At 37.8% G+C, this 26754-nt stretch overlaps 1 protein-coding gene across 3 annotated transcripts in view; it reads left to right on the forward strand.

Moving 5' to 3' along the window:
- The window catches only part of NELL1 (neural EGFL like 1), a 438513-nt gene that overhangs the window by 101119 nt on the left and 310640 nt on the right, over positions 1-26754 (forward strand). For all 3 annotated transcript variants that reach the window (XM_034769800.1, XM_034769799.1, XM_034769797.1), the window contains exons 8-12: positions 1297-1431; positions 2267-2369; positions 7113-7186; positions 8396-8495; positions 17816-17944. In XM_034769800.1, coding sequence (XP_034625691.1) covers positions 1297-1431; positions 2267-2369; positions 7113-7186; positions 8396-8495; positions 17816-17944 — 541 coding nt within the window. The remainder of the gene's footprint in view (positions 1-1296; positions 1432-2266; positions 2370-7112; positions 7187-8395; positions 8496-17815; positions 17945-26754) is intronic.

The following is a 26754-nucleotide window of genomic DNA, read 5'->3' on the forward strand; positions in this document are numbered from 1 at the left end:
ATGAGTAATTTATAATTTTCTTCTGCGCACGTGCTCCTTCCCATCCTCCCCAACACACCCACACAGATTATTAAAAACAACAAGGCAACTTAAGTATCAGGGGGTAGCCATGTTAGTCTGTATCTACAAAAACAACAAGGAGTCTGGTGGCACCTTAAAGACTAACAGATTTATTTGGGCATAAGCTTTCGTGGGTAAAAACCTCACTTCTTCAGATGCAAGAAGAAGTGAGGTTTTTACCCACGAAAGCTTATGCCCAAATAAATCTGTTAGTCTTTAAGGTGCCACCAGACTCCTTGTTGTTTTTGTAGATACAGACTAACATGGCTACCCCCTGATACTTAAGTTGCCTTGTTGTTTTTAATAATCTGTGTGGGTGTGTTGGGGAGGATGGGAAGGAGCACGTGCGCAGAAGAAAATTATAAATTACTCATAGTATGGACAAAACTTGGAGCGATCACCTTCCCTTAACTTTGCCAGCACATGAACCCCCTGCCTCCTGTTTGTTGTTACATGCACAATTTCCCCTCCCATTCACTATTACATAGCATTCTTCAGGCAAATATGGCAATTGCTTGCCTAGAAAAATACTACTAGGAAAAGAATATTTTTAGCATCTGTTAATTCATTTTAGCAGCTGGCAATGAGGAGATGCTGACAGTATCATCTGACCAGTCCACTCTCTGCTGTCTACCAGCAAGTGCTCTGTGGGCCACCAGTGGTCCATGATCCATAGGTTGGGAAAATCTGTTACACAACACATTTAAATGTCATCTTTTCCCTGTAAATCATAGTAGCTTTATATAATGTAAATGTCTTTCTGCAACCTGTTAATGTTAAACAGTGTGGAGATAGGTTGAACAGAAGGAATCAGAGCCTGACAGCATTCATGCTCTTAAATTACATGTATGCCAGTAAATGAATAATTCAGAATATTACAAAGATTTCAGTTTTTGATGTTTGAACTGAAAGTACCCAATTCATTAATAATCTGAGGTGCCCAAGAGGTACATTTTTAATATCTTGCTGGGGTTCATTAGATTAGAAGAGCCAATCATACAGATCATCAACTGGTGTACATTAGCTGATCTCCATTGAAGTAAATGGACACAGGTTGATTTACACCAGCTTTAGTTCTGGCTCAGTGTCTTCTATTTAGTTTGTTTTTCAACTGGTGTAATAAAATTTGATTCAGCTAAAAGTCAGTAAGCTGCTTCTTTTGTTCTTTGCTTCTTTGCTTTGTTAAAACCATGTGTATGAATTACAGAAATTACATCAAGTAACTTTCACTTATAGCTAAATTATGCAGAAACGAGGCTTAGTCAATTGGAAAACTGTCATTGTGAGAAGACTTGTCAAGTAAATGGAGTGATCTATCGAGACAAAGACTCATGGGTAGAAGATGATCACTGCAGGAATTGCACATGCAAAGTAAGAATCTTCTAATGGGTGTAAGGGGTAGGATGCCTAATTATAGTGTGAATGGTCCTTGAATACATAATACCAACTCTGAGATTTATTATCTTTTTAGTTTGCACCCAATGACAATGTGAACAATTGAAAGAAGTAGCAAAGAATTGCCATTTCTTATATGAATACTTAGTAAATAAAATCTGCTTTCCCTGGACAACTCTCTCATTTGTTCTAATTATATCTGGAAGAAGCTCACCATTTTGCAGGGGTGGAGGGTGGGAAATCATGGTGTTGTCTCTGTTTGGTTCAGAATAGTTTCACTGGATTGTGTGTGTGTGTGTGAGAGAGAGAGAGAAAAAAAAAGTATTATCTTAATTTTATTCATAGGTGCTCAATTGCATCCTGCATGGTAACAACATGCAGATTCTGTTTTGGGTGTTTATCATTTTGAAAACCTGTGGAACAGAAGAGAATTAGTATGTAAGTCTTGTCTGGTTGAAATTATTTGATAGATATCTGAAGAGAGCCTTTGTTTGCCTGAGAAAATAGAAAACTGATTGTTAAAATTTTGAAGATGATTGACAGAGCCTGCAAAAGGTGGTGTTTATGTTCTTGTAAAGATGGTATTATTTTTGTCTAATCCACGTAAATAGCACGCACAAGTGGGATAAAACAAAGATGTATATCAAAATGGTAATGGGGGTGGCTTTAATTCATATGGGTAGCAGTCAGATAAGAATTGTTGCTGTAGGAAGGATTTGAAATCTTTAATGCTACTTTTATTTTCTGGTACAGTATAAAATATAAACTAATACACACACATCTGAACTTCATTTTTCTAACCTTTGCTTAGAGTGGAGTAGTGGAGTGCCGAAGGATGTCCTGTCCCCCTCTGAACTGTTCTCCTGACACCCTCCCAGTGCACATGGGAGGCCAGTGCTGCAAAGTATGCAGGTGTAAGTACATTACATTTGATATTTTCCTCCCACCTTCTTTTTAACTGGAATCACACTTGCCTTGAAACTAGGAGCAGCTGATTTGTTTTCCCCCTTGATTTTTCACGGTCCCGATAAATTAATGCAGGGAACATGAGTCATAGTGGCAGCTTTAGTTAAAAAATGAATAAATAACTATTGGCTGAAAAATAAAAGAATCATCTAGGAGATACAATGCAGTACTGCATGTTTCTAAGACTATATTGCTGCATTCTATTGGCATTAAAAAGGCCATGCCCTTGTTTGTACATCTCCAAAGGAAAAATGTCTGGCTTCTACTAGTATCTGTTAAACCCAATTGATGTTAACTAGTGTGAAGCAGTTGGTCTGTACTTACCATAAAGAGGGGTAATAACTTAAAGTTTGGTTATTTGTCATCCTGTTCTGAACTGAAGGTGGTTCTTTGGATATTATAGGTTTTTTGTTTTTTTTAAATAAAATGATGTAATCAGCAGAATAAGGAAAATTCATGGTCTTATCTAGCCTGTAATGATCTATGTTGTGTGCAGTAGTAGTTTATGTAATTTATTTCAGACCAAATTAATGTGGAAAAGAAGATGAGCAGTAAATTCTGTAGTTGGCCCAAGTGATGAAATTCTCTTATCTCATCTGCAAATGGAAGCCCTATGTGAAAAAAGTGTTTAACACTCAGGACTTAAATGGCGCTGAGGGACAAAATCAATTGAGCATGTGTGTGTTCAAGTACACAGGACTAAATTTCTTCTTGCTCTCACGTATGAAGAAAAAGTGAGACCTTTTTTCCTTATCTCGCCAACCTACACATTCTGGGCACAGCTCTTCTCCATTCAGACTAGTCAATGATGTAGCTGTTGACTGATTTAGGATTAATTAGAACCCTAACCCCCCCCCCCCAAAAAAAAAAATCCCAGAAAAAAATCAGATTGTCACTCTTTGAATTCCCCCTTCAATTCCAAATGGACATCCATGAATCCTGTCAAAAAAAGTATGCACCTATTCTGTCTAGTCATGAACATGTGCACAGCTCACATCTTTTCCTCCATTATACACTGGCCCATGAGTAATCTGTGCACAAAAGGACAAATAATTTATGTTGTAAAACCTGTGGATCAGGCCCCGACTCCCAACTTTCACCTCCCAGAACACAAGTACTTGTGATTCACCTGCTGAGAGTTTGTGAAGGGTTCTTTTCGTGGATCTGAGAGCTTGAGCATCTCTGTCTGGCTCTGTCTTGTGTATTTAGCAACAAATCCCAGCCAAAATTTGGCTCACAGGAATTCTGAAGGACTAAACTGTAGATTAAATGCAAGTCCCAAAGTGTAGACTGTGTTTCTGATTCTTTAATGGAAAGATGAACAAGCTCACGCTTAGTCAGTGATTGGCACCAAACTCAGCTTGTTATTCTGACAAGGACTCAGCATGTCAGTCAATGGAAAAAGATGTATGAAAGTTGATTGAAATTGATTGTAAGTGCCAGCTCCTTGACAGAATGATATGCGAGGGCCACAGTTAGTCATTTTTGGGTATGTAGTGGCAGCCACTGAGGCTATCCACATTATTACACTGCGGGTGTTGATTTCTCTGCAGTTTCCTCATTTAGTCCTGGATAGAATCATCAATTGTAATTTTCTGTCTCTAGGAGTTATTGAACAGCTTGATGGTTCTTTTTTTGTATCAAAGTACCAAGCAGTTCTCACACATAAAATGTTTAGGGATTTTAAAATTGGTGTTTCTGCTTTCTTCTCTGCCATCTTGTGTTAACCTCTCCAAACCAGCCTTTGGCAAGAAGACTAAAACTTTATTTGAAGCCCGGTGTCTCTTTTCTGTTGTAAAATTCCTCACTTTCTCTTCTGTCCAGTGTAAGTCCAGCCCTGGGCTACAGGCAGTCAGGTGAGGCAATAGAGAGAGTAAAAATACATCACTCTAGTTCATCTTTCCCAAAACAGTCATCTTGATGCCATGTAGTGTGTTTCTCTGAAGTGAGATCACAGTTGAGCTCATACTGAGCAATATAAAGCTAGGGCCACATTTTCAAAAGAACCTTCTGCATCCTCTTTGGATACCTAAATGAGGTGGATTTTGAAAGTGCTCAGCACCCAGCTTCTCATAGTGGAAGCTGAATTCTTTAGAAAATCTGGTTGCTTTTTGTATGGTGAGAATTATTTAGATTCTCTCATTTCCAGCAATATGAACACAGAGAGAGAATTCTGGGAGACAGGATAGTGTCTGAAAGACTTTATGGGTTATTCTAACATTTAGAGATATTTGGATGGAAAGTGCAACAAAAATCAAAAGCAATTTATTATGTAATATCTCTTTGGCACCAGAAGCAAGGGAAATATACAATTGTCATCGCAGTATTGAAGAAGGCAGGTGAGGAAGGACCATTACTGGATATGCCGTAAATGGCTTCATTGAGAAGCAACGCACATCTCTCAGTTCTATAGACAAATGTCAAGTCTTACTGACATATAGCATAGGACTCTAGGTCCCCAACCAGTGCAATAGGGTAGATGCAGGCCATACTTCGCTAGTCATTCCTCAAGAGAGTTGATGATGGGACTTTGGATCACTGTCCAATATACAGAAAAGACTGATATCAGTATAAGACAAGAATCATGGGCTTCACCAGTGATATAGAGAGTAGTGTGAGAACAGTGGGCCTCTTAACATTGTGTATGTGTGTGGACCTAGAATTGTTGGTCAAATTGTGTATGTTTATTTTGGGTACCAATGTTATCCCATTGGAAGGAAGGTGTACAGGACCTTGGGACATTCCTGTGTGTTCCTCAGATTGTAAAATCACCTCTAATTTGGTGAGAGTCCTCTCAGAATCTTCAGACAAGAAGGAAATTTGGACCCATCAAATATACAGACACTTGCACGGATGGCAGCCTGACAGGTTAGGCATATATTTGTGGAACAGTTTTCCATAAAAAGATTGGAAGATTTAAGAAGGAACTGAGCATGTGTCCTGCAGGCTGGCCACAGTTGTGTACTTAAAGAATAAGGCTGGCACACAAAGCAAGAGGATGATGAAAGAAATGTCTCTTCACAGCAGTGGAGAAACATCTGGCGTAGACAGAGAGGTGTCTCTTGGAGTTAAGAGTGGTGTACTTAGCAGTCGGTTGCATAAGCAGGCCAGCTGGCTTAGTTGGTATTGGTTGCACCTGTGAGAGTGAAAATTAATAGTACATGGAATTCCAGGTTCCCTGCTGCCATGAGTGTGCCACAAATTGTTTTGTTTGCTACTCAGAAGAATTGGAAAGAAATTCTCTGTCACCAGATAGAAGGAAACATAGGCCTGGGCAACAGGGACCTTCTCATGATGCTTGGATTGGAAGCTAGTTTATCCGTGAGTCTTTAGTACTGCAGTGACAGTGATGAGCCAAGATGATATTTGTGGTCAGGATGAACTGGTTCATTGAATTCCTACAACTTGCAGTGGAGGAACACATGATGTTGCTCAGCATGGATGACGATAATTTGTCTTTCATACTAGGATCTCAAAGTTTCCCCTAATCCGTTATGCTAGTCTATCAATTCTAATGTACTTATTTGATCCCCATCATAATAGTATCGGAGAATCTCACAATTACTCATGGATTTTATCATCACGACTTCACTGTAAAGTAGGAAGTAGTATCCCCATTTTACAGTTGGGAAATGGAGGCACAGGGTAGATTAAGTGACTTGCCCAAGATCACAGTGGAAGTCTATAGCTGAGAATTGAACCCAGATCTTTTGAGACCCAGTTGAATGCTTTGTTCACTAGAATATCCTTCCTAGGACTCTGGATCTAGCTATTTCTGATTTAGAGTGATATTGGAGAATCCCCATTCAGTCTAGAAAGCTGCCTCCTTGCTATAGAATATGGGAGCTTTTAAGAGGCTATTTTGACAGACAGCTCTAGGCGCAACAGAAGGAAGGTGTAAATATCTGCAATTAGGAATCTGGGGGCTGGGGGAACAATAGAGAGATTTTTAGGGTCACATCCCAATGCAATCCATTCCAAAAGGTAGTCCAAAATGTAGTGTTGCAGGCTGTATTTGTCCCTCCATTGAGCCTTGGCATGAGCCCTCCTTGTTCCATCTGTCTGTTAAGACTATTTCTGACAGTAATTTTTTTCAGTTTGTAGAGTCAGTGAGTTTCAGGCTTTGACTAGTTTTGAACCATTTCTCCAGTTTCTCAGGGACAAAGCTGTGTTAAGGATTCTATCCTCATTTGTCCCTAGGTACAGTCTGGAGGCTTAACTGAAACCCATGCACCTGCCAGTCTCTTGACATACAATGCACCAATGTCTGTCTGTCTGATTTTGAAGTGCTTTGAATACCTGATGCAGACATATAGTAATACAAATGCACTCTATCTAACAAATGGGAAGTCTATGCTGCGAGTGATTCTGTTAATGAATTGGGTTCAGTATCTCCTGAATAATGCTTTATTCTTGTTATCACTTCAGGTCATTAATAGGCTAGTTTGTCAGTATGAGGGGTATAATGTTTCACAATAATAGTTTTTTTTTTTTAATGAATGTACTATTGCACTCAAAATAAATGAAAACAATCAACACTTACTTCAAGTGAAGGCAAAGGACTACATCATATTTACCACAGTAGGCCTGTATTTGCCTATGTGTATATGTATTGATTTTACTTATATTTATATTTTGCAGTCACTTTCTACCAAAATATTAATTTTGGGCATTTTTTTTTTTAATTATAGCTAAGTGCATCTTTGGAGGCAGAGTGTTAGCAGAAGGTCAGAGGGTTTTAACCAAGAGCTGCAGGGAATGCCGAGTAAGTTTTAATTTTATTAACTTCTACTGTTTCAATAAATATGCAGTGCCCATAAATTACAATGATAACCTGGTATATTACTTTAGTTTTCCTTCATGCATATGTGTTATCCATTCTTTTCTATCTCTGACCATAACTTCAGTGGAAGCCAGACATACACAGACAAAGCTGGAACATGGCCTATTTAGGATAATAAAGTGACCTTTCTCTTTGCTCCTTACCTGGGTTGTGGGAAGAGGTGTCATTTTAGGGCAAGATTCTGATCTCAGCCACATTGGCTTAAGTCCCTGAAGTTACTTTGCCTTCTTGTTTCTGAGCCTTTAGGGTGAACTGTGGTCACCTTTTCAAGCTTTTGTCTGCAACCATGAGGGCTAGAAACATTTTTTTTTTTAAAAAGAAAGCTGAGTTCCTCATGTAATCTCTTGATTCCAGCATCTGAACCATTAAGAAAAACACCGAATATGGTGAGACTTATAATAAAACTGACAATTGGCAATGGTGCTGGCAAACCTGCTCCCTCCATGAGGTCCAGCAGCCAAGGCTTATGTCAAACATGCAGCAAGGCATCAGGAAGCTGGATGCCTTGAGCTGCAGCTGGGCCCGCAGGCAGCCAGATGGCTTCTCTGTCTTCCTCACTTTGCCAGTTCCTGGCCTGCCAGGAGCAGCAGAGAGGAATGAGGTAGCAGTAGTGCCACCCAAGCTCCACTGCTGAAAATCAGGCCCTTTAAGGTGCCCAAAACTGAGGCACTGAAATCACTGGTCACATTTGAAAATCTTGGCCATCTAATCTCTCTACTTTGTTTCATTGGTAATTCACCTATCATCACAGTATACAGAATTTAAAATACCTAAAAGATAACAAACAAGTCTCATGTAAAGCGGAAAAAAATTCTTAAATAAAAATCTGGAGTGAAATAAAATACTTTAATTCCTACAAGTGCTTATGTAGCTTAAGAAAGGAAAAAGCAGCTGTACAAGCTTGAGTTTAAATGTAGTGTCTTTTCCTTAAATGGTGGGAATAGAAGTGTCCGAGTAGATTAATTTTAGATTTGAGTTTATAGTGTAAAAAATGAATTTAGCTTGCTGCCCGTCACTTTACTGCTGTTGTTAGTAAAGATTGCTAGAGCTGTGGATAGAAAACTGTGTGACCCTTGCTGTCAGATACATTTTCATCAGTGTCATTTTTTAAAAACATTTATTTATTTTCAGAATGGAGTTTTAGTAAAAGTAACCGAGACCTGTCCTCCATTGAACTGCTCAGAAAAAGATCACATTCTTCCAGAGAACCAGTGCTGCAGCGTTTGCAGAGGTAAGCGGCACGTGCTTGGATGGAATGTAGTCATTGGGTCATTTTGGGGATATGTTGTAATGAACCACGCCTCTTTAATTGATGGCACGGGCTACTTACATAAACCTGTGCTTGTAAACAATGTTCTCTATAAACCAACCTGTGCTGTTCCTTTGGGAGGATAAATTTACAGGAACAAGGCAGTAACTTTTCTGGGCTAACGAGAAAGAGGACAATGGACACAATGTCTCCTGTTGCCTACAAGACCCAGTTAATTATTAGTTATGTTTAAAATCGGTATGTTCTGAGATGCTAAATTCAGATCTGAATGTCCGGAGTTCTAAGATGTTTGGATATGGGATTTTTGGTTGGCCTATTATAGAGGTAAGAGCTAGTGCGAAGTTCAGATCTCAGTCCAGATCCAAACTTCGAAGGTGCTTGGATCTGGGGTTTTGTTTTGTCATATTGCTTCCTTAAGGGAAACTTCCATATTACTCATTAAGGGAAAACTCTGTTTCTATCTCTATATCTAGATATATAGCTTGCAAGATAAGGGCCTTAGTCAATAAATATTTAATTAGTGTATGTGTATAATTAAATATTAACTGACGAAGGCCCTGACCTTGCAAGCAACTCCATGAGGTAGCAGGGGCCTGCACATTTGAAGTAGCGTACAGGATTGGTCTCTAACCATATAGACATCATCAATTTTTAAGCTGTTTCTAAAAACACGTGTAGCTGTTGAAGTAAGCAGTAAAAGTTGCTGCTGCCTATCTCTGAGGGGTCGCTGTCTTAATGACGCTTTATAGCAGGTGGTCCAGTTTGATCTAGTGCAGCTTCGTTACTTAAAAGCATTGGAAATTTGCAAACTTCAAAGAAGAAAGATAAGTTCTGTAACTATAGAGGTAGGTTATATTATTGTGGATACTTTTTTAGGTAGTCAGCCTAGGTGTATTTTTTTAATTCTATTATACAATGCCATGAACGTGCATGCCTACAGGTGGTTTTCAGACATAAAAGAAGGAAAAGTCCCTGCAACTGCTATAAACTCTGATTTCTAGTGCTATCAAATGGTGATGCTGACGTTCAGTCCTATGCTGTATTATCAGAATGTTAAGATGGCAGCTTCCTCTCAGATTGTTTATTTCTTGTTCTTTTTTTATTCGTTTTGTCTTCCTTATAACTGGATATACTGAACAGAATTTCTAACCTATTACACTGGGGTTTTTTCTTTAAACAGAACACATCTGTTGGGTTACCTCTTGAATCAGTTAGAGAAACCTGAAGAAATAGCAGTTTATGATAACATTTCGGGCTTCAGTTCCCACAAGTGTGAACAGGTGGGAAGCACGTGATTCTCTCTGTGGGTTTGATCTGCAGTGTTTTAGCATGCTATCCCTGGTTCAGCAAAGCATTTAAGAACTTGGATTGGGGCAGAGCGCCCAGTAATCTGCAGGATCAACTGTTCTTTGAGCCTGTAGTCTACTTGTATTGTGTGAGAGAGAGATTTTGGGGCAAATTTGAAGAAATGTGATATTTAATGTAGTCATTTGGAATCATTGCATTAACTGAAGTCCTAAATGGAGAGTTGTAGCAAATATGCAAAGAAACATACAGCAATTTACATTTGCCTTTCCGAATATATTTAATCCAGAAAACTTCAAAAAAATGATCAGTTGGATTTTCCAGTGGATGTTTATTGGTAACCAATAAAGTGTCATCCATAGTTTAATGGTAAATCAATCAGTTTACACTTATTGAACTATAGAGCAAGTCTTCATTTTTGCAAGTCTCTGTCAATTTATGTTTTTATTAGGGTTCAGTCATTTTATTTTAAGTGCTTATTTAGTACAGCAGTGGGCACTATGAAAAACCCAATGGTAGATAGGTAGGTTCTTACACCACACCTATCCAATGCTATCATATGCTTTCCTTCTTTTTCTCCTTTTCCGCTGCCCTCCCCAACATTTATTTGTCCAAAGCTTCTTATGGTCAGGTTCCGTCCCTGCTGCCAGAATTTTGGCAGGAAATAGAGTTCATTGTGCGTTGCTGGTTGCTGAACTATAGCAAAATTATTTACAGTCTCATGAATGAATAAATGTGGGGAAAGGGAAAAAAGAGGGAAGAAAATATGAGAGCGTTGTGATAACAAGTTCTTACACCATACGTGTCTACCACATGGTTTTTCATAGTGGCCATATCTGTACTAATTAAGTGCCTAGAATAATATATGAGATCCCACGGGAGAAGAAAAATCTGTTGTTTACATAGATTCACATTGTGAGTCAGCAAAGTACTAGTGAAATACTGTAATAGACCCAGCTGGTAGACTTGCTACTCGCTCATTATTGTTGAAAATGATTAGAAAAAGTCATTACTGCAGATAATTCTCTTTCTCTCTCTCTCCCTCTCCTTTCTCTTTCTCCCTCCCTCCCGCCCCACACATTTATAATATAGTGGCATCTAACTTATTCATATGATATCATTTCTGTGTTTTATTGAAATGAGTACAGTATAGAAGATGTAGTAGATCTAATAGAATAAGGAGTTTTCCTGTACAGTGACACTCTCTAGAATAAAACGTGGGGCTAGACCCCGCAAATAGATCTGCCTGGATGCAGGGGTGTGCATGACCAGAGCCATGTGCAGGATCTGTTCCTGACCAATGACTAGTAATATATCCAGCTATTGGGTTCCTCACCTGACAATGCATCAGCAGAGCGAACATTGATGTAAAAGTACAGTTGTAGTGTATAGCCTATACGTTATAACCTTGACTGGGAAAATTCACAGCTGTACTATTAGACACAACTTGGGCTTGTTTTAAAATCAAAGAAGAAATTTTCAGCACAAAAGGACCAAATTTGTAACTTATTTTCACAAAACTGTATCATTTTTAGTGTCACCCTAGGCTTATTTTTATTGCCAAAAGGCAAATACAATAATAACAGCAAAATAGTTTGGCAAAAATGTGTTGTGCCTTTTTAAAATGTTGGTCTCTTTGCTAGAGATAGTGAGTCATTCTGAATGATAGATTGGATCCCACATCTCCTTCCCTTGTCCGATGAGCGGTTCAAATAAAGTTTCACAAGGGTTTTTTATGTTGCTGCTACTTAGTTTCTTGTGTGTCGCCAACCCCAGCAAACCCAGATTATTCAATCATCCTTTCCTCCTTAAGAGAGTGGGGGAGGGAGAATAATGAAGTGGTGAGAAACGCTCAGTTTCTATGTGAAGTAATTTCTATTCAGTATCTAGTAATATGGTTTGGCTGATGGATTTAGATTGGCTACTGACACTGGTTGGCAGCAATTGTAGAATACTCCTGATGAGCTGAAATGTGCATTTTATTGAAGAAAACAGTGGTGTAAGGCAAAAATATGGCTTCTGTCACCCTTACATTTATTGGTTTAAAAAAAAATGTTTCTGATTTTTCAACTGCAGCTCAAGGAGGCACTTCAATTAGCATATTTCTTATCTCTCCCTGTCTAGCTGTGAGGCTCAAGATTTTTCTGACTAGAAGAAAAACTGAGTGCATTTTGCATTCTCAGAACCAGAAATAAAACATTTCTTGTGCATTGCTGTGGGAATATGAGCTGTTTCAAGATTTTAATTTTATTAAGACTCTGATGGAGGTTGAGATGTATGAATTAGTTACTTCCTACACATAGGTACAAGAATGCTTAAGATTTAAAAAGTGCTTTATATCCTCAAAGCACTCTTCACACATTAACTAATTGAACCTTGAAACACTTTTGTGTTGCTACATAACTACTGCACAACACAGATTTGTTGAAATAGTTTCCACATACATTAAGAATTAGTAAGGATGTTGTTTGATGTCACACCTCTGAGCTCGGGATCCGCAATCTCCAAAGATATGAAAGGAACCAGAAGAGTCTAGCTGCTCGTGGCCTAGTAATACTACTTCACATCATGAAAGGCTAAGGTTACTTGTTCACAATTATATGATTCTTCATCTGAGTTTGCCCTCTGCTATTCAAGCTTATGTAATAACAGTTGACATGAATTTGCATTTGTAACAGTTTTGAGGGTGAAACTACTTTTGACATGTAGAACATTGATTAACCCCTGCAAATGAAACATCACCCAGACTTTAAATAAACATTAAAAGCCTCTGAAGTATGGAACAGTCAATGAGTATGATTTCTCCATAACAACCTGTGGGGAAGCAGGTGGTAGGATAGATAGCCAGGAATTTTGGGAAGTGTAGTGAGAGCACCAGCGAAACAGCTAGCAAAGCCCCAGAAAGAGGAGCAATTTAGATGAAAGTTAAACTAGGTCCTGGATATGTTGCTTCCAGCCCAATACAATGGGACTTAAGCATGTAGGTACTTTTCAAAAACTCACTGGGTGCCTATCTGCATCTTCAGGGACCTACGTATCTTTTAAAATTTGGCCTGTTGGCCCATATCTACAAAGATATATAGGCTTCTAACTTCCTTTGAAGTCCATGGACGTTAGAAGCCTAAATACCTTTATGGATCTGGGTGATAATGTCTAACTTTAAATAACCTACTTTGAAATTGTTAGTCCTAGACAATTGTGCAGTTTCTTCCTGGCACCACACACCTCAAGCATGAAATTTGATTACTTTTATAGTTAGTTTAACTTATTGGTCACTATGCAGTCAATAACATCAAGGGACAGGCCCCATTTAGTAGAAATAGTAATAAAAAGACACAAATATGCTCTCAGTGGGGGAAAAAAAATCAACTGTAAATCAAGCAAACAGTCAACAACATTGACAAAGGAGGTTGTAATATCAGAAATATTTGGAAAAAGAGAGGTCATCAGGGTCATGAAAAAACTAGACACTGTCTTCAGTATTTAATCCCTCTCATGATAGTATTTAATTGTATTGTAAAAGTCTTGAATGACTTTGGTGGGCTGTTCTGCACATTCCTGAGTGTGTGTGTGTGTAATTAGTTCCTGACATCTGTTGTAAATGTGTTTATCTGTAATTTTAATTCATGCTCACTTGCCTTGTCATCTGTGTTAGACTGAAATTAGTTGAGATTATCAGTTCTGTTTAAGATTTTATATGATTCTGTTAAATCCTCTCCAAGTGCCTTTTTGCTGGGATACAATTATTTTCTTTTTAAGCCTTTTCTTATATCAAGAGAATGGCCAACAGTATTGGATCAGACATTCCTGAATATTCTGAAACCTCGACAGTTCAGTTTTTACCTACCCAATGTGGGCGTATGAACTCTATAGTTCACTAGCCCTATTGGAAGCTGGGAATTCCAAGATCACATGGCAATTCAGATGATGGCTTCTACTGTGTTCAATAATTTAAGGAACTGGAAAAATGCATTATTACTGCAGAGATCTAATCAAAATTTGCTATTTGTATTCTTTTGAATTCATTATTTACTTGTTTAGTGCTCAGTAATTGCCATCATGAATAGATATGTACCAGCCCCATTCATCAAAGCATTGAAGCCTCTGCTATCCCTGTATAGTAAAGGATTTAAGCACATACTTAATCAACTAATCAATGAAATGTGCCTAACTTTAAGCATGTGCTTAAATCCATCCATAGTCAGCAAAGCACTTGAGCACATGCTTAAGTGCTTTGCTGAATCGGAGCCTCTAGGAGTGAGAAGAGCATAAGAATCCCCATTCCCCCCCAGTACATTCACACAGCAGGCACCCATAATTTGGCTGCTAGCAGGAGGGTTTGAGTACTGCTGACTGCAGTACTCCAGGCTCCAGAGAGTCTAGTAGGAATGTAGAAATGGTTTCATTCCCCTACACACAGATCCAGAGCTGCAAAGATGTAGAATGTAGATATGCATCTAGAAGAGACATAACTGTATTTCCTAGGTATGCTCCCCTGGCCTGTTAAACCTACTTTTGCAGGCATTCTTCCTCTGCACATGTAAAGTCCCTGCTCAGGGGATGCTCCTTATCTGACTCTCAAAGCCACAGTGCAGCACTTAATATTTTGTACCTTAATGTACATTCCTTGGCTTTCTAGCATCAATTTTAATTTGTTCTGTAAAAGCCTAGTGACAGATGGTGGATACAATATATATTCCTTCACAAACAGATTTTGCCACTTTCCATTTGTTAAGGTTCTTAACAAGTTTAGTCAAGTGCTTTGGGAAATGAGAAGTTGAGTCTAGCAGCAGGCGATATACTTTATAATCCAGGTCTGATGCTTGTGCTTCACAAGCCACTTGTAATAACAAATATTAAACCAGTCTACAGATGGACTAGGGTGTACTCCTATATTTAGGAACTCACAGTGACACAACAAGAAAGAGTTCTCTAGAGTCTCTAATTAAATATATTTAAGTTAGAGAACTAGAACATTAATTTTTTTTGTTCTGCCCTTTTATCACAGCCTCTAAGCTTGGGAAAAAATGATATAAGAAAGAGGCTGATTTTGAGAAGAATTGAATCTCAGATATTGTTGATAACTAGAAGGGGAACAAAAGAATCGAGGACTTGCCTAGAGAACTTTACAAGGTAGCAATTATAATGGTCCAAGATAGGTAATTAGGAGAGGGCACATCTATATCAAATTCCTTCTGAATTTCAGAGGTGGCAAACAAGCAAGAGACAGTCCTGTGATACTGAGAACTAGTCAAGGACTTTAGACAAAATTCTGATTTAGAGCTGGAGAGTGGAAGAGATGATGAGCAAATCAATCTACTGACTCCTGACTGACCAGAAAAGGGAAGCATCACTTTTGTAAGTGTGTCGCTAATGAAGAAAAGTGCAATCACCCGGGTAAAGAGAAAATAGAAATCACGTCCAGGGCAGAAATCCAGATAAATGTAAGGACCACTGTTACTAGAGAAACATGCTAAGCAAGGTGAAATTTACTAAGTGTATATGTTTTGGATGAGAGAGAAGTGGTATACCTAACAGTAAATCCTAGTGTAGTGTTATCTGCCCAGTTAAAGTAAAGCATTTTCCTACACTAGGTATGCATATGAAGAGGGTTTAGCACTCTAGGTAGCAAAAAATGGTGATATCCTTATTGATTTTATGTGACACAGCAAATGTTATAGAATTCCTTGTCTCGAGTATGTTAGCTAAAGGGCAAACAGAATTTTAATTAATTAATCCTAGTGAAAGGGTAGAAATTCAGTGTCGTTTGGATAGATGAACTTAGTGTTCAGTAGTGATTATAATTACTAAGGCAAAAGCGAGGGGTCAAATCCTCTGAGGGCCTAAATGGGTGAAGTCAAAAGCACACTGCCCTTTTACACCAATAGAGAAGTTAGCCAGGATTGATAAGGCTTTATTTGGAATACCTGAGTGTTTTTTACCAGACTCTGAAATGAATTTAGACTAGAAAGAATATTTGCAATTTTATTAAAGGAGGCAAAAAAAAAAAAAAAGACACAGATCTATTTTGTTGTAAGCAGGATCATAGTGAAAGAGCAAGCCAACTGTTATCCTTGATTACTATTAATAAGATTAGTCAGAACATCAGGAATTTAGATAGACGTTGGCACTTGGAAAGTGCCAAAGTGTTACTTTTGCCAAGTGACTTCACACTCTGATGACGGACGTAAACCTTTCAAGCTACAAATAAAAGAGCACAAAAGTGACAAAATGTGTGTAAGGGTTTTAGTTTATTAATTGGTATTTGGAACTAATTTTATTTTTGAACATACATAGCCAGCCTTGGGGGTAAGCCCATGAATACTTGCTTGGATTAGATAAAAAACATGTCATTTCATAGATGCTAAGGCTTTCAAAAGTTCCCCAAAGACTGTCTAGGCAATGTAAGAGCAAGGGGTATGAAAAATCCAGTATATAAGTCTTAGAACTATCGGTTTTCTTCTATTTCTTAGCTCTCTGTAGGGGAGCTTATGAAGCTTTAGAATCACTGAACTAGAACTTTTACAGAGGGAATCTTTGCTCCATTCCTTTTCTAACCAAAATTGGCAGCACTAGAGTTGTACATTTCATACAAGCCCAAACTATGCCTTGCTCCTAAAGAACAGGGCCTGCTTGCAAAAATGAAGTGTGGGTTAGAATCATGATAAATTTAATAATGGCTTATTGGGAATTTTTGTATAAAATTTTCAAAGGTGTGTTTACATCAGAATCTCATGATATTCTTCGGATTCTGAGATGTGGAGTTCAAAGTCCATACTTCTAATTGTATAATAATTCCCTTTTATTGGGAACTCTGAGTCCAAAGAAATGCATCCAGAAGACACGGGGCCAAAATCCTATTTACCTATCACTGCTCTGTAACAAAAGGAAATGGAATTTGGCCCAAGAAAATAAAGAAACAAAACAAAAATGAACAAAAACCCCTACCATTATCATGTTCTCTAATCATAGAATCATAGAAATATAAGGTTAGAAGGGACTGCAAGGGTCATCTAGCCAAACCCCAAGATACAGGATGTGTTGTGTCTAAACCATCCAAGACAGACTGTCCCTTCAGTGACACTGGTGTAACTCCAATATAATGATGTGAGTATTACAGAATTATAATTGAGCACATAATTTGGATCTCAACAGAGTGAGTGAAGAGAGAGATTTTGAGACTTTGGGTTCACTTCATGTACATTTTGTTATGAAATTAATAATGCAATACACCTCTACCCTGATATAACGTGACCTGATATAAAACAAATTGGGTGGTGGGGTAAATCCATCTTGATAGAAAAACTCCACTACATTGGAGTCACTACATCACAGCAAAATTAGAGATAAATTATATATTGTAAAAAAAAATTTTTATTAGTATCATTAATATTATTTTCAGGATAAATGATGGAATGGAACCCAGCTGGTCTGGCATGTTAATGTGTAGCAATATATTTAAGGAAGTCTTCCTTTTCAATAAATCTTCCTGTTCTAATGCAAAATTTCATTTGCTGTTTGTGCTCTTCTAACCAAACTTTTGATTCTCCATTATCATATACAAATTTGTTGAAAAATAGCAATTTAGTATGGCTTAATAGTAACTGTAATTGCAATGATGAATTGTGTCCTGGAAAGGTGGATAGAAAGGAATGCACAGCATCTTTCCTTGGTCAATAAATACAGTAGCATTCATATTTGCTTGGGAGTTGGCTACCCTCCATACCTAAAACCTGAATACTGTTACCAGAGGCATCTAAGATTGAAATGATATTCCCCATAATGAAGTGGATTCAGAAAAGCTCATTTAGACCAGTCTTTGCCAGGCGAAATGAAAGGAGAATTCCACATTAGAATGCCTGGAGGATAGCATCGCAAAACTATACAGAGTGTGGCACAGTGAGGTATACATATTAATACTGATTATTTGAATTCAGCATGTTCTAATACAAGGTTTAATGTATTTTGTATTTCAGGTCATAACTTTTGTGCAGAAGGCCACAGATGTGGTGAAAATTCAGAGTGCAAAAATTGGAACACAAAAGCTACTTGTGAATGCAAGAATGGTTATATCTCTATCCAGGGGGACGCTGCATATTGTGAAGGTAAACAAGATATTCAATGAAGTAACATCTTAGCATCCACTGAAAAATTTACTGTTAAGTAAATGGCTGCAGAATGAATTTAGTTATGAAAATCCAAGTTTTATGATGGTGTTTGTGATACTGTGGATTTATGCGTGGAAACTTCAGATAACCAAGATAGGTGGACAGTATGCTGGGACACTGCCTGTCTATAGGCAACCCCACTGTCATGTTATGATCTTCCTCAGACGATCACTTTCCGGCAGTGGCACTTATGCTGTAGGTGGTGTGTAGGGGATGGTGCATCTTTCTCAGATATAGAGCTAATTATGGAGGTAGCAGTTTTGTGAATGATGCTAACAGCACCAAGAAAGAAATCCCCAATGCCTCTGATGGTTAGAGATGTTATGGCTGTGCACAAAAACATTAACCTGTTGTGCGTCCTTCAACTCCTGCAAGTCAGGTAATTTTCCAGAATGGTCTTAATGTTGTATAGAGGAGACGTATTTCCCAGGAGGCTCTATTCTATGTTGCTGAGCTACTTCTATTTGCTAATGATGCACTATTCTGCCTCAGGAAAGAATGCAGTATGGCTTTGCTCTCATTCTCTTCTTTGTGGTGGAGAGAATCCATCCCTATTTCCTATAGCTTGCTCTTATTTTTTGATGGGTTACTCATTACTGTGTAATCTTTTTAGAATGATAAATCAACATACACAGCATTCTGTTTTGCCTTGTAAAGTCTGTGGGTTTTTTAAAAAATGTCCCAGATTTTTGGGTCTTAGTGTTGTGATTTTAGGTTTTTTTTTTTTTAACACTATTTCTCCAGCTTCCTCCTTCCATCAGTGCTGGTGATGGAAAAGAGATGACATTTTTGACAAGCTGATAAAAATATACACTGTAAGACTGGGGAGACAAGACTGAAGAATATGAAACAGAGATGTTATACTGGCATCAGCTGAGCTTAAATGATCCTATTGTTTGGAGATTTTTTTTTAACCATATATAAGTGATCAGGTCTGTTCTAGACATGATGAACAAAGGTAGTCTGCAAATTAAAGCCAAAAATATTCCAAATCTTTCAACATTGTTGGTGCATCTCTTAAAAGAACAAAACCAAGCCCTCAATTCTATACATGCATTAAGGGAATACAAAAGATTTCCAATCATTTACTTCTTGGGGGAATAGCAAAGATACAGTATATTATGAAACTTCTGTACTAGAGAGATTGTGGGATTAGCTGCTGTATAGATACTACCAAGACTACAATAATGAACTTTGTCAGGGATGATACAGAACCCAGTATATATACTTTTTTTTTTCTTTTGGCTGCTCTAAATAAAACCAGAAGTCCCCATTTTGAAAAGTGCTTTCATTAGCATTTAGTGTTTTGTTAACCTTGTAGCAGTTTGTCTAATTATTTTATCTGGCAGCATTTTAATCATCTTTGCTTAAAATAATATTTGAGACCTTAGCAATATTGGAATGGGGGGAAAAAGCCCAGAAAGCTGTCTGAACAAATTAGCTGAACTTCTGACATTGCCGGTCTCAGAGTCTCTAGCTCTACTATTTGCAAGGCAAATCCAGGCCCTATCTTATACGACTCTGTACTGAACAAAAGACAGCAGAACAAGATTGGGTCTGCTTCTTGGGGTCAGGAGATATGTAGATGAAGAGAACTACAGTGCACCAAAGAGTTGTTTCACAGAGCTAAATCATAAGTATTGATCCGCAGGTGAGATCCCCTGGGGATCTATGGCCTGACAAATTCATTAGCCATGGAGTGACTCTCTTATTGCCCTGTAATACGGAACCCCTAACCACCCACAGAAAACCCCTGTGCAAAGCCTGTTTATCTCGCAGATCTGTCTCTTATCTAATTACTATAATCTATCTGCCTATTCTATTGAATAGCACTCAGTTCACAGTCATTTGACTAAATTCTGCTCTCAAAGGCGTGCACAGCTGCCATTGAAATCAATGGGAGCCATATATATGCCTTTGAAGGCAGAATTTGCCTTAGTATGGGCCACAGTATTGGGTGTCATGCAGATTTGTATTCATATGAGTATATCAGATTCCTGTATCTATTGTTTAATATTTAAACATAAATACTTCTTAATAGACTGAGATACAAATCTATAGAACCAGAGAAGATGCTCATGTTAAGCACTGGTAATGTTCCATATTCAGTTCTGTTGTTCCTAAGCATAGAAATATAATGGCATAGAAGATCACTTCTTCTGAGACATGTAGGTTCAACTATCTCATATTATGACATATCTTGGTACAGTGGCACTTTAGTTCAGAATACTGTGGATCATTAATTCTGAGCTTCCAGGTTTCATATCTCCTGACATCATTTGAACCTTTTTTGGTGTGTTTTAATGTGTGGCATTGATTTTCCTTCACCATATTGTACTGTCATTGCGTTTGACTTCCACTGATGTAAGTTTTGCCTTTCTTCATGTTACATTGTCGCCCCTTATTTGCCCGCACGTTGTTTTGACATTGTAGCATCTCCTCTAAAGACTTGCACAATATATTCCTCATGTATATTTGTAATTTTGTACCATTATATTTTAAAAGTTGCATTGCCTTTGTCATGGGAGAACTTTACTGTGAGTCCAAGGTCCATTAAAAACGTTGATGAATACATCATCACATTTTTTAAGAAATCTGAAACACATCTACAGTTCATTCTCCTCAACAGCTTCTTTTCAAATGGCGATGTTAAAGCATGCATAATCTATGTGAAAGCAAGCATTTTAATAGGAAAGGTCTGGCTATGCCTTCTGAATAACCACCCATTAATAACTGTAATTTTTTTTAGAAATCAAGATGCTTCTTAGCAAAGAAAAAAGTATCCAGAATGAATAAAGAAAGTGATTAGACATTTGTACTGTATTGAAGAGAGAACAAACCCTACTTTTTTTACTCATTAAAAGTAATAGGTTTTTTCTTTCACTGACTCTTCATCTACCTGCTTTGTGCCTCCTATAATAAGCATAGAATTTGACATTTTCAAAGTGATGAACTAATGTTAGTTAAGTAGTCTTCAGAGTCCCTAGTGGGGAGGAGAATTAGTATTACCTCCTTTTTATAGATGGGGATACCGAGGCACAGATAATTTAAGGACCTCATGTTGAACCACACCTCTATTCAGCCATCATTTGCAACTGATCAAAGTTGCATGTGCACAGACACACCTGAGGTCTTGCACATGTGGGGATTTGCAGTTGTAGAGTGAGGGCACATGGGAGTGTGCAGACTCATCATGGTTTGCCCAATGTGATGTAACAAGTTAGCGGCAGAACTAGAATTAAACTGAAGGAGTTCATAAGTCTCCATGCCATGCTCATTCTTCTTCTAGACCATGCTGCCTCTAAAATAAACATTGTAATACTTCACACTTTTGTAATGCCTTCTATCCAAGAATCTCAAAGCACTTTACAAATATTAATGAGATCATCCTCACAACACACAACATGTGGGGACAGATATTTCTCTCGCTCACAGATCACCTAACTCCTAGTTCTGTGCTTTAGCCACCTGACTGTCCTTACCTTCTAGATGCTGATAAGCAAGGGTCTGGTCTTCCTCTCATTGAAGTCAATGGGAGTTTTGTCTTAGATATCAGTGGGGGGACAAGATTGTTTCTAACTTTTCTCCACCGTTTCAGTTAGATGTTTCCCTCGCTATGTTTTTCAGTTTGTTGGAAGCAAGGGGCTGTTTATATTTTAAAATTATCATAAATGTGTAACAGTTTTAGTAAAAATGTACCTTAAAAAGAAGTATTTGTAATTAAAAAACAACCAACCAAACACTTCCTCTGCAGGAAGTATGCAAGTAAAAATGATTTTAAAAAATAACAAGTTACCTTGTCATGCTGCACAGCAGTATCTTTTCCCACTTTGGTTAACCAATGTCATGCTGAACATTCCTGTGATAATGGATATAATATAAAAAGTCATCTGTTGACAAGAGTAAAGGGAACCTATATGATTCATATTCTCATTCTGTTAGTATTTTGCAAGCTTTTTTCCCCCCTTCATTTAACAAAGCTGAGTGACAGATGCACTCCAAGTCTTTTCCCAATGGGTCATTTATAGGATATAATTAACAAGCTTTGTGAATTTGAATTGATCTTTTTGAACCAAATAACCAAACAGCAATATTTTATAATAGGAAAAATAAAATTTCCCTGGAGCAGCAATGATTGCTTATATTGGCCTATGCTTAGGACAGGACATCCCAGCCAGAGATCTGTAGCCCTTGGGAAGGAGGTGTAAAAGTTTCCTCAGGTTAAATATGGGGCTGGGAGTGGTTAGTACTTGTTTCCCTTCTAGAACCAAAGTTGGATAGGTTAAGGCTGGAAGTATATGAAGTTCTGTGAGTTCTAGATATAATTCTGGTTAGTTTCCTTGTATGACCCATTAAATAGTACCTAGATAGGATGTCCTTGATATTCATTTTGTAGTATATGGCTAAAACAGAAAGGTCACAAAGTTTTCCAAAGTTACCATTTCCTGGTGGGTAAAAGATGAGTCCTTAAGTCCCCCATCAAGAAAGTTGTGCTCATTCCACTAGACCAGTGGCATAGGAGCATCCTCAGCCAATATGGATTTTGGTTGCTAGATTCTCCAGACACTTCTGCTTTGTATAATTATTTTATATCTATTGGTTTCTTTCCATGCACCCACCTACTAACTACTTGGATTGGTGTTGTCTCATTCTCCAGCAAGTGAACCATTATTGTTTTATGTGTAAATTCATCCCTTCTTGGGAATGAAGTTCAGCCAGTCCTGTAATTTGTTGAGTTTAATCATAGCAGTGTGCAAATCATGGGCAATCTATACAAATGTTGGCATTGAAACAGTCTCTATGAGAGGCTCCCATATGGCCATTGTCTCAGAGAATGTTACCAAAGCTAGGAGAAAGAAAAGACAAACAAGAGAAAAGAAGGATAGGGATGAATATTATTAATGGATGTTCATTCAAAGAGAAGACAAACTGAGAGGTGAGACAAAATTGTTTCACTTTATGATCTTCAAGCTTTTATTATATTTTTACACCTTTTTACCTGGCTGCACTGTGAATCACTGATTGACTTCCTAATCCTAATGATAATGATTGCTAACTTTCTAGTAGAGAAAATATTTTCATCTCCACATCACCTCTTTCTTGGCTTTATGGGTTTCTATACATATCCAGTGTATCATAAAGGCTAGAGGTAAATAAAAATAGGTATCAAGAAGACTAAAGCATGTTACTGACCTTTAGTTCCTATTAAGAACCTTGTAATTCACTGCAGATAGAAGGGTTTCAAATGGAATGAATTTTTCTTCTTTTACTTTGATGGAGAAGAGACAGAGGACCTAAATTAAAGGATTAATTGGAAACCTCTTAGGTGCACTTGGTGTCTGGTTGACTGAACCAAAGTTCTTTTCTTGAAAGGTCAATGAGTTATTCAGTGATCCTTCATTGCTTAGCAAAAAAACAAAAAAGAACAACTCTTCCTGTTTGTTTGTTTTGTAGACCTATTTTTAAGACACACAGTGCAGAATTATGGGCATGAAGACTGTATTCAAATAGCTACCATCCTATTATTTTAACATGGAGTCTTAACTTGTAGACTTGGATGGGAAGTTTCAATGGAAATTAGCTAATTTGCTATCTTTTTCACAGTAAAAAGCTCTGCAAGTCATTTTTTGTGTATTCAGTTTTTGTACAATCAGTTTATGCTGTTAAAATTTAATACCTTATTCTGATTATTTGCAGTATTTAAATGTTAATTGTTTTAATTTAGATTCCTTCTTAGAGATTGGATGACTCAGAGTCTTGATAGGTTGAATTGGTATCTTCAACTCTAGATTATTCATTTCAGTCTGTTTCAAGTTCATAGTGACTGAAAGACATTATGATCTGATGTAGTTCAGCTGATAAAGTGAAGAGAGATGCTGATGTCAGTCCAGTTCACAGTTAGGTTGGCATCTTAGAAACCGCTATGATAATAGACACTAATTGACACCATAGCTGGCAATATCATCTGAGAGGCCAAGGATTGAATGGCATAGAGATTGAATTACTTTTCAGCCTTTAGATTTCATGAGTTTGTTTGGTAAAGTTGCATTGCTGCATTTGTTGAACCTGTTTTGTGGTGAAGTAAAGGACTTTACAAACAGCTTGCTCTTAATTGTATCGGTGTAAATCCGGATTGACTTAATTAGTGTTACCCTACATTTACCTTGGTGTAAGTGAGAGCAAAAAGTTTGCCCTCAGTTTCTAATGCTTTCAATTTGGCAACTTAAATCAACACTGAATTATTGCAGTCCTGCTTACATAGTATATCCGGTAAGGACTAGATTCTGCCACCTTACTCACGCTGAGAACTACCTTACTCAGCAAGTGGTTTCATTGAAGAAAATAGCAATACTCAGGGAATAAGATATTATTCAGTGAGATTAAGCATGGCAGTATCTGTCCCTAAGTGACTAATGATAGACTCATTAAATCATTAAGACTTGTCGTGTCATTTGTTACAGAAGCCCTTTTTTGTTGTTGTGTTATGCTTCCCTCAAAAGAGATGTGCATTTTGCTGAAGGAAATTAGACTTGTCATTTATTTTCATACCACCACAAGCACTCCATTTGGAAAAAAAAAATCACAATCTGGAGGTGAAAGGTTTTGGACACTGCATCATTTTTCTTTTTTTCTTTTCTTTTCTTTTCTTTTTTTTTTTGCTTCCCTCCAAGTTTATTTAGAATTGCTAAAATGCTGAATATGTTTAATTTAATTTGATGGCATTTTTGTGGAAACAAATTTACATGCTAGATCGTTAATTCAGAGTTAGTCTGAGTATATAAGCAGTAATCTTTTCTGGAGTAACTTGAGTGAAATTCAGGCACAGTGTCTGGAGTTATGATGTTCTTCTAGGTCAATAGATAAATTCAGTTCAAATGAGATCTCAATTATAAAATGGCATTGGCTGTTCTGATTTTATTTTCCCCTTTTTTTAACAACTGGTCCTTCCCTTAAACTGACCTATTAATACATTGTACATTCATTCTAGGTGATATGGATTAGAGTATTCTATTGTTCAGTGAGTGTTTCTATGTTTATTGAATGTTCTCAATATTTTCTCTTGGTTATTAGGAATTTTGTGGCTATTGTTCTGTAAAAGGGACACATGCAAATACAATACTTTTCATCAAAATGTCAGCACTTACCAATTTTTGCCATACAGTGATTTTTAGGATGTTCTTGTAGTTAAAACACTGGACTGGAACCCAGGAAATTTGGATTCATTTTCTAGGTCTACCACAGACTTCCTGTGAAACTTTGGGCCAATCATTTAATCTGCATGCCTCTGTTTCCCATCTGTAAAATTAAAAGAACGCTTCCTTTCTCCCATCGTTGTTTATTTAGATATTCAGCTCCACAGGGCAGGACCTGTCTCAGACCAGGTGTTAGTACAATGCCTAGGGTACTGGGGCACTTCTAGACACTAACATAATATAAAGAGTAAATAAGGATGATAATAACAATAGCAAAAAAACAGTTAAAATATCAGTTACTTCCTATTCTAAATATAGGGAAAGTTTGTGATAGCTCATTGTATGTCTACCCTACAACTGGGGTGTGTGGTTTGCAGCATGTGTATACATAGCTGACCCAGCTTTTATCCAGCTATCTCAGATATCAATAGCAGTGAAGTCATGGCAGCATGGGCAGTACAAGCCCTCGTGGGACCCTGGGTACTTACTCAAGCAAGCTAGCCTGCCCTGAAGTCCATGTTGCTATGGCTTCATTGCTGTCGGTATCTGTGCTACTTAGATTAAAGCTAAAAACATGGGTATGTCGAGACGTGCTGCAGTCAGTCCTCCAATCACTTCCCCCAGATTTCAACCCTCAGTTACCACAGGAGAATGCTCTCTTTACAGGATCTGCACCAGCCATTAAGAAATTAATATTCTTCCCAAGGCTCTGCTAACATTATTACAACTGATGGTGCTCCAGCAAGGATGTATATTTAAAGGGGCTTTGCTAGTTTCAAGTAGAGCTAGTCAGGAATTTTCCAGCAAAACTGAGTTTAATTAACATAAGAACATAAGAATGGCCCTGCTGGGTCAGACCAAGGGTCCATCCAGCCCAGTATCCTGTCTTCCGACAGTGGCTAGTGCCACGTGCCCTAGAGGGAATGAACAGAACAGGCAACCATCAAGTGATCCATCCCCATTGATGGACCTATCCTCTGTTAATTTATCTAGTTCTTTTTTGAACCCTGTTATGGTCTTGGCCTTCACAACATCCTCTGGCAAGGAGTTCCACAGGTTGACTGTGCGTTGTGTGAAGAAACACTTCCTTTTATTTGTTTTAAACCTGATGCCTATTAATTTGATTTGGTGACTCCTAGTTCTTGTGTTATGAGAAGTAGTAAACAACACTTCCTTATCTACTTTCTCCACACCAGTTATGATTTTATAGACCTCAGTCGTATTTCCCCTTAGCCTTCTGTTTTCCAAGCTGAAAAGTCCCAGTCCTATTAATCTCTCCTCATATGGAAGCCATTCCATACCCCTAATAATTTGTGTTGCCCTTTTCTGAACCTTTTCCAATTCCAATATATCTTTTTTTTTGAGATGGGGTAACCACATCTGCACACAGTTTTCTAGATGTGGGCACACCATGGATTTATATAGGGGCAAAATGATATTTTCTGTCCTATTATCTATCCCTTTCTTAATTATTCCCAGCATTCTGTTTGCTTTTTTTGACTGCCGCTGCACATTGAATAGACGTTTTCAGAGAATTATCCACAATAACTCCAA

The sequence above is a fragment of the Trachemys scripta genome, chromosome 4, assembly GCF_013100865.1.
Source record: "Trachemys scripta elegans isolate TJP31775 chromosome 4, CAS_Tse_1.0, whole genome shotgun sequence".
NCBI lineage: Eukaryota > Metazoa > Chordata > Testudines > Emydidae > Trachemys > Trachemys scripta.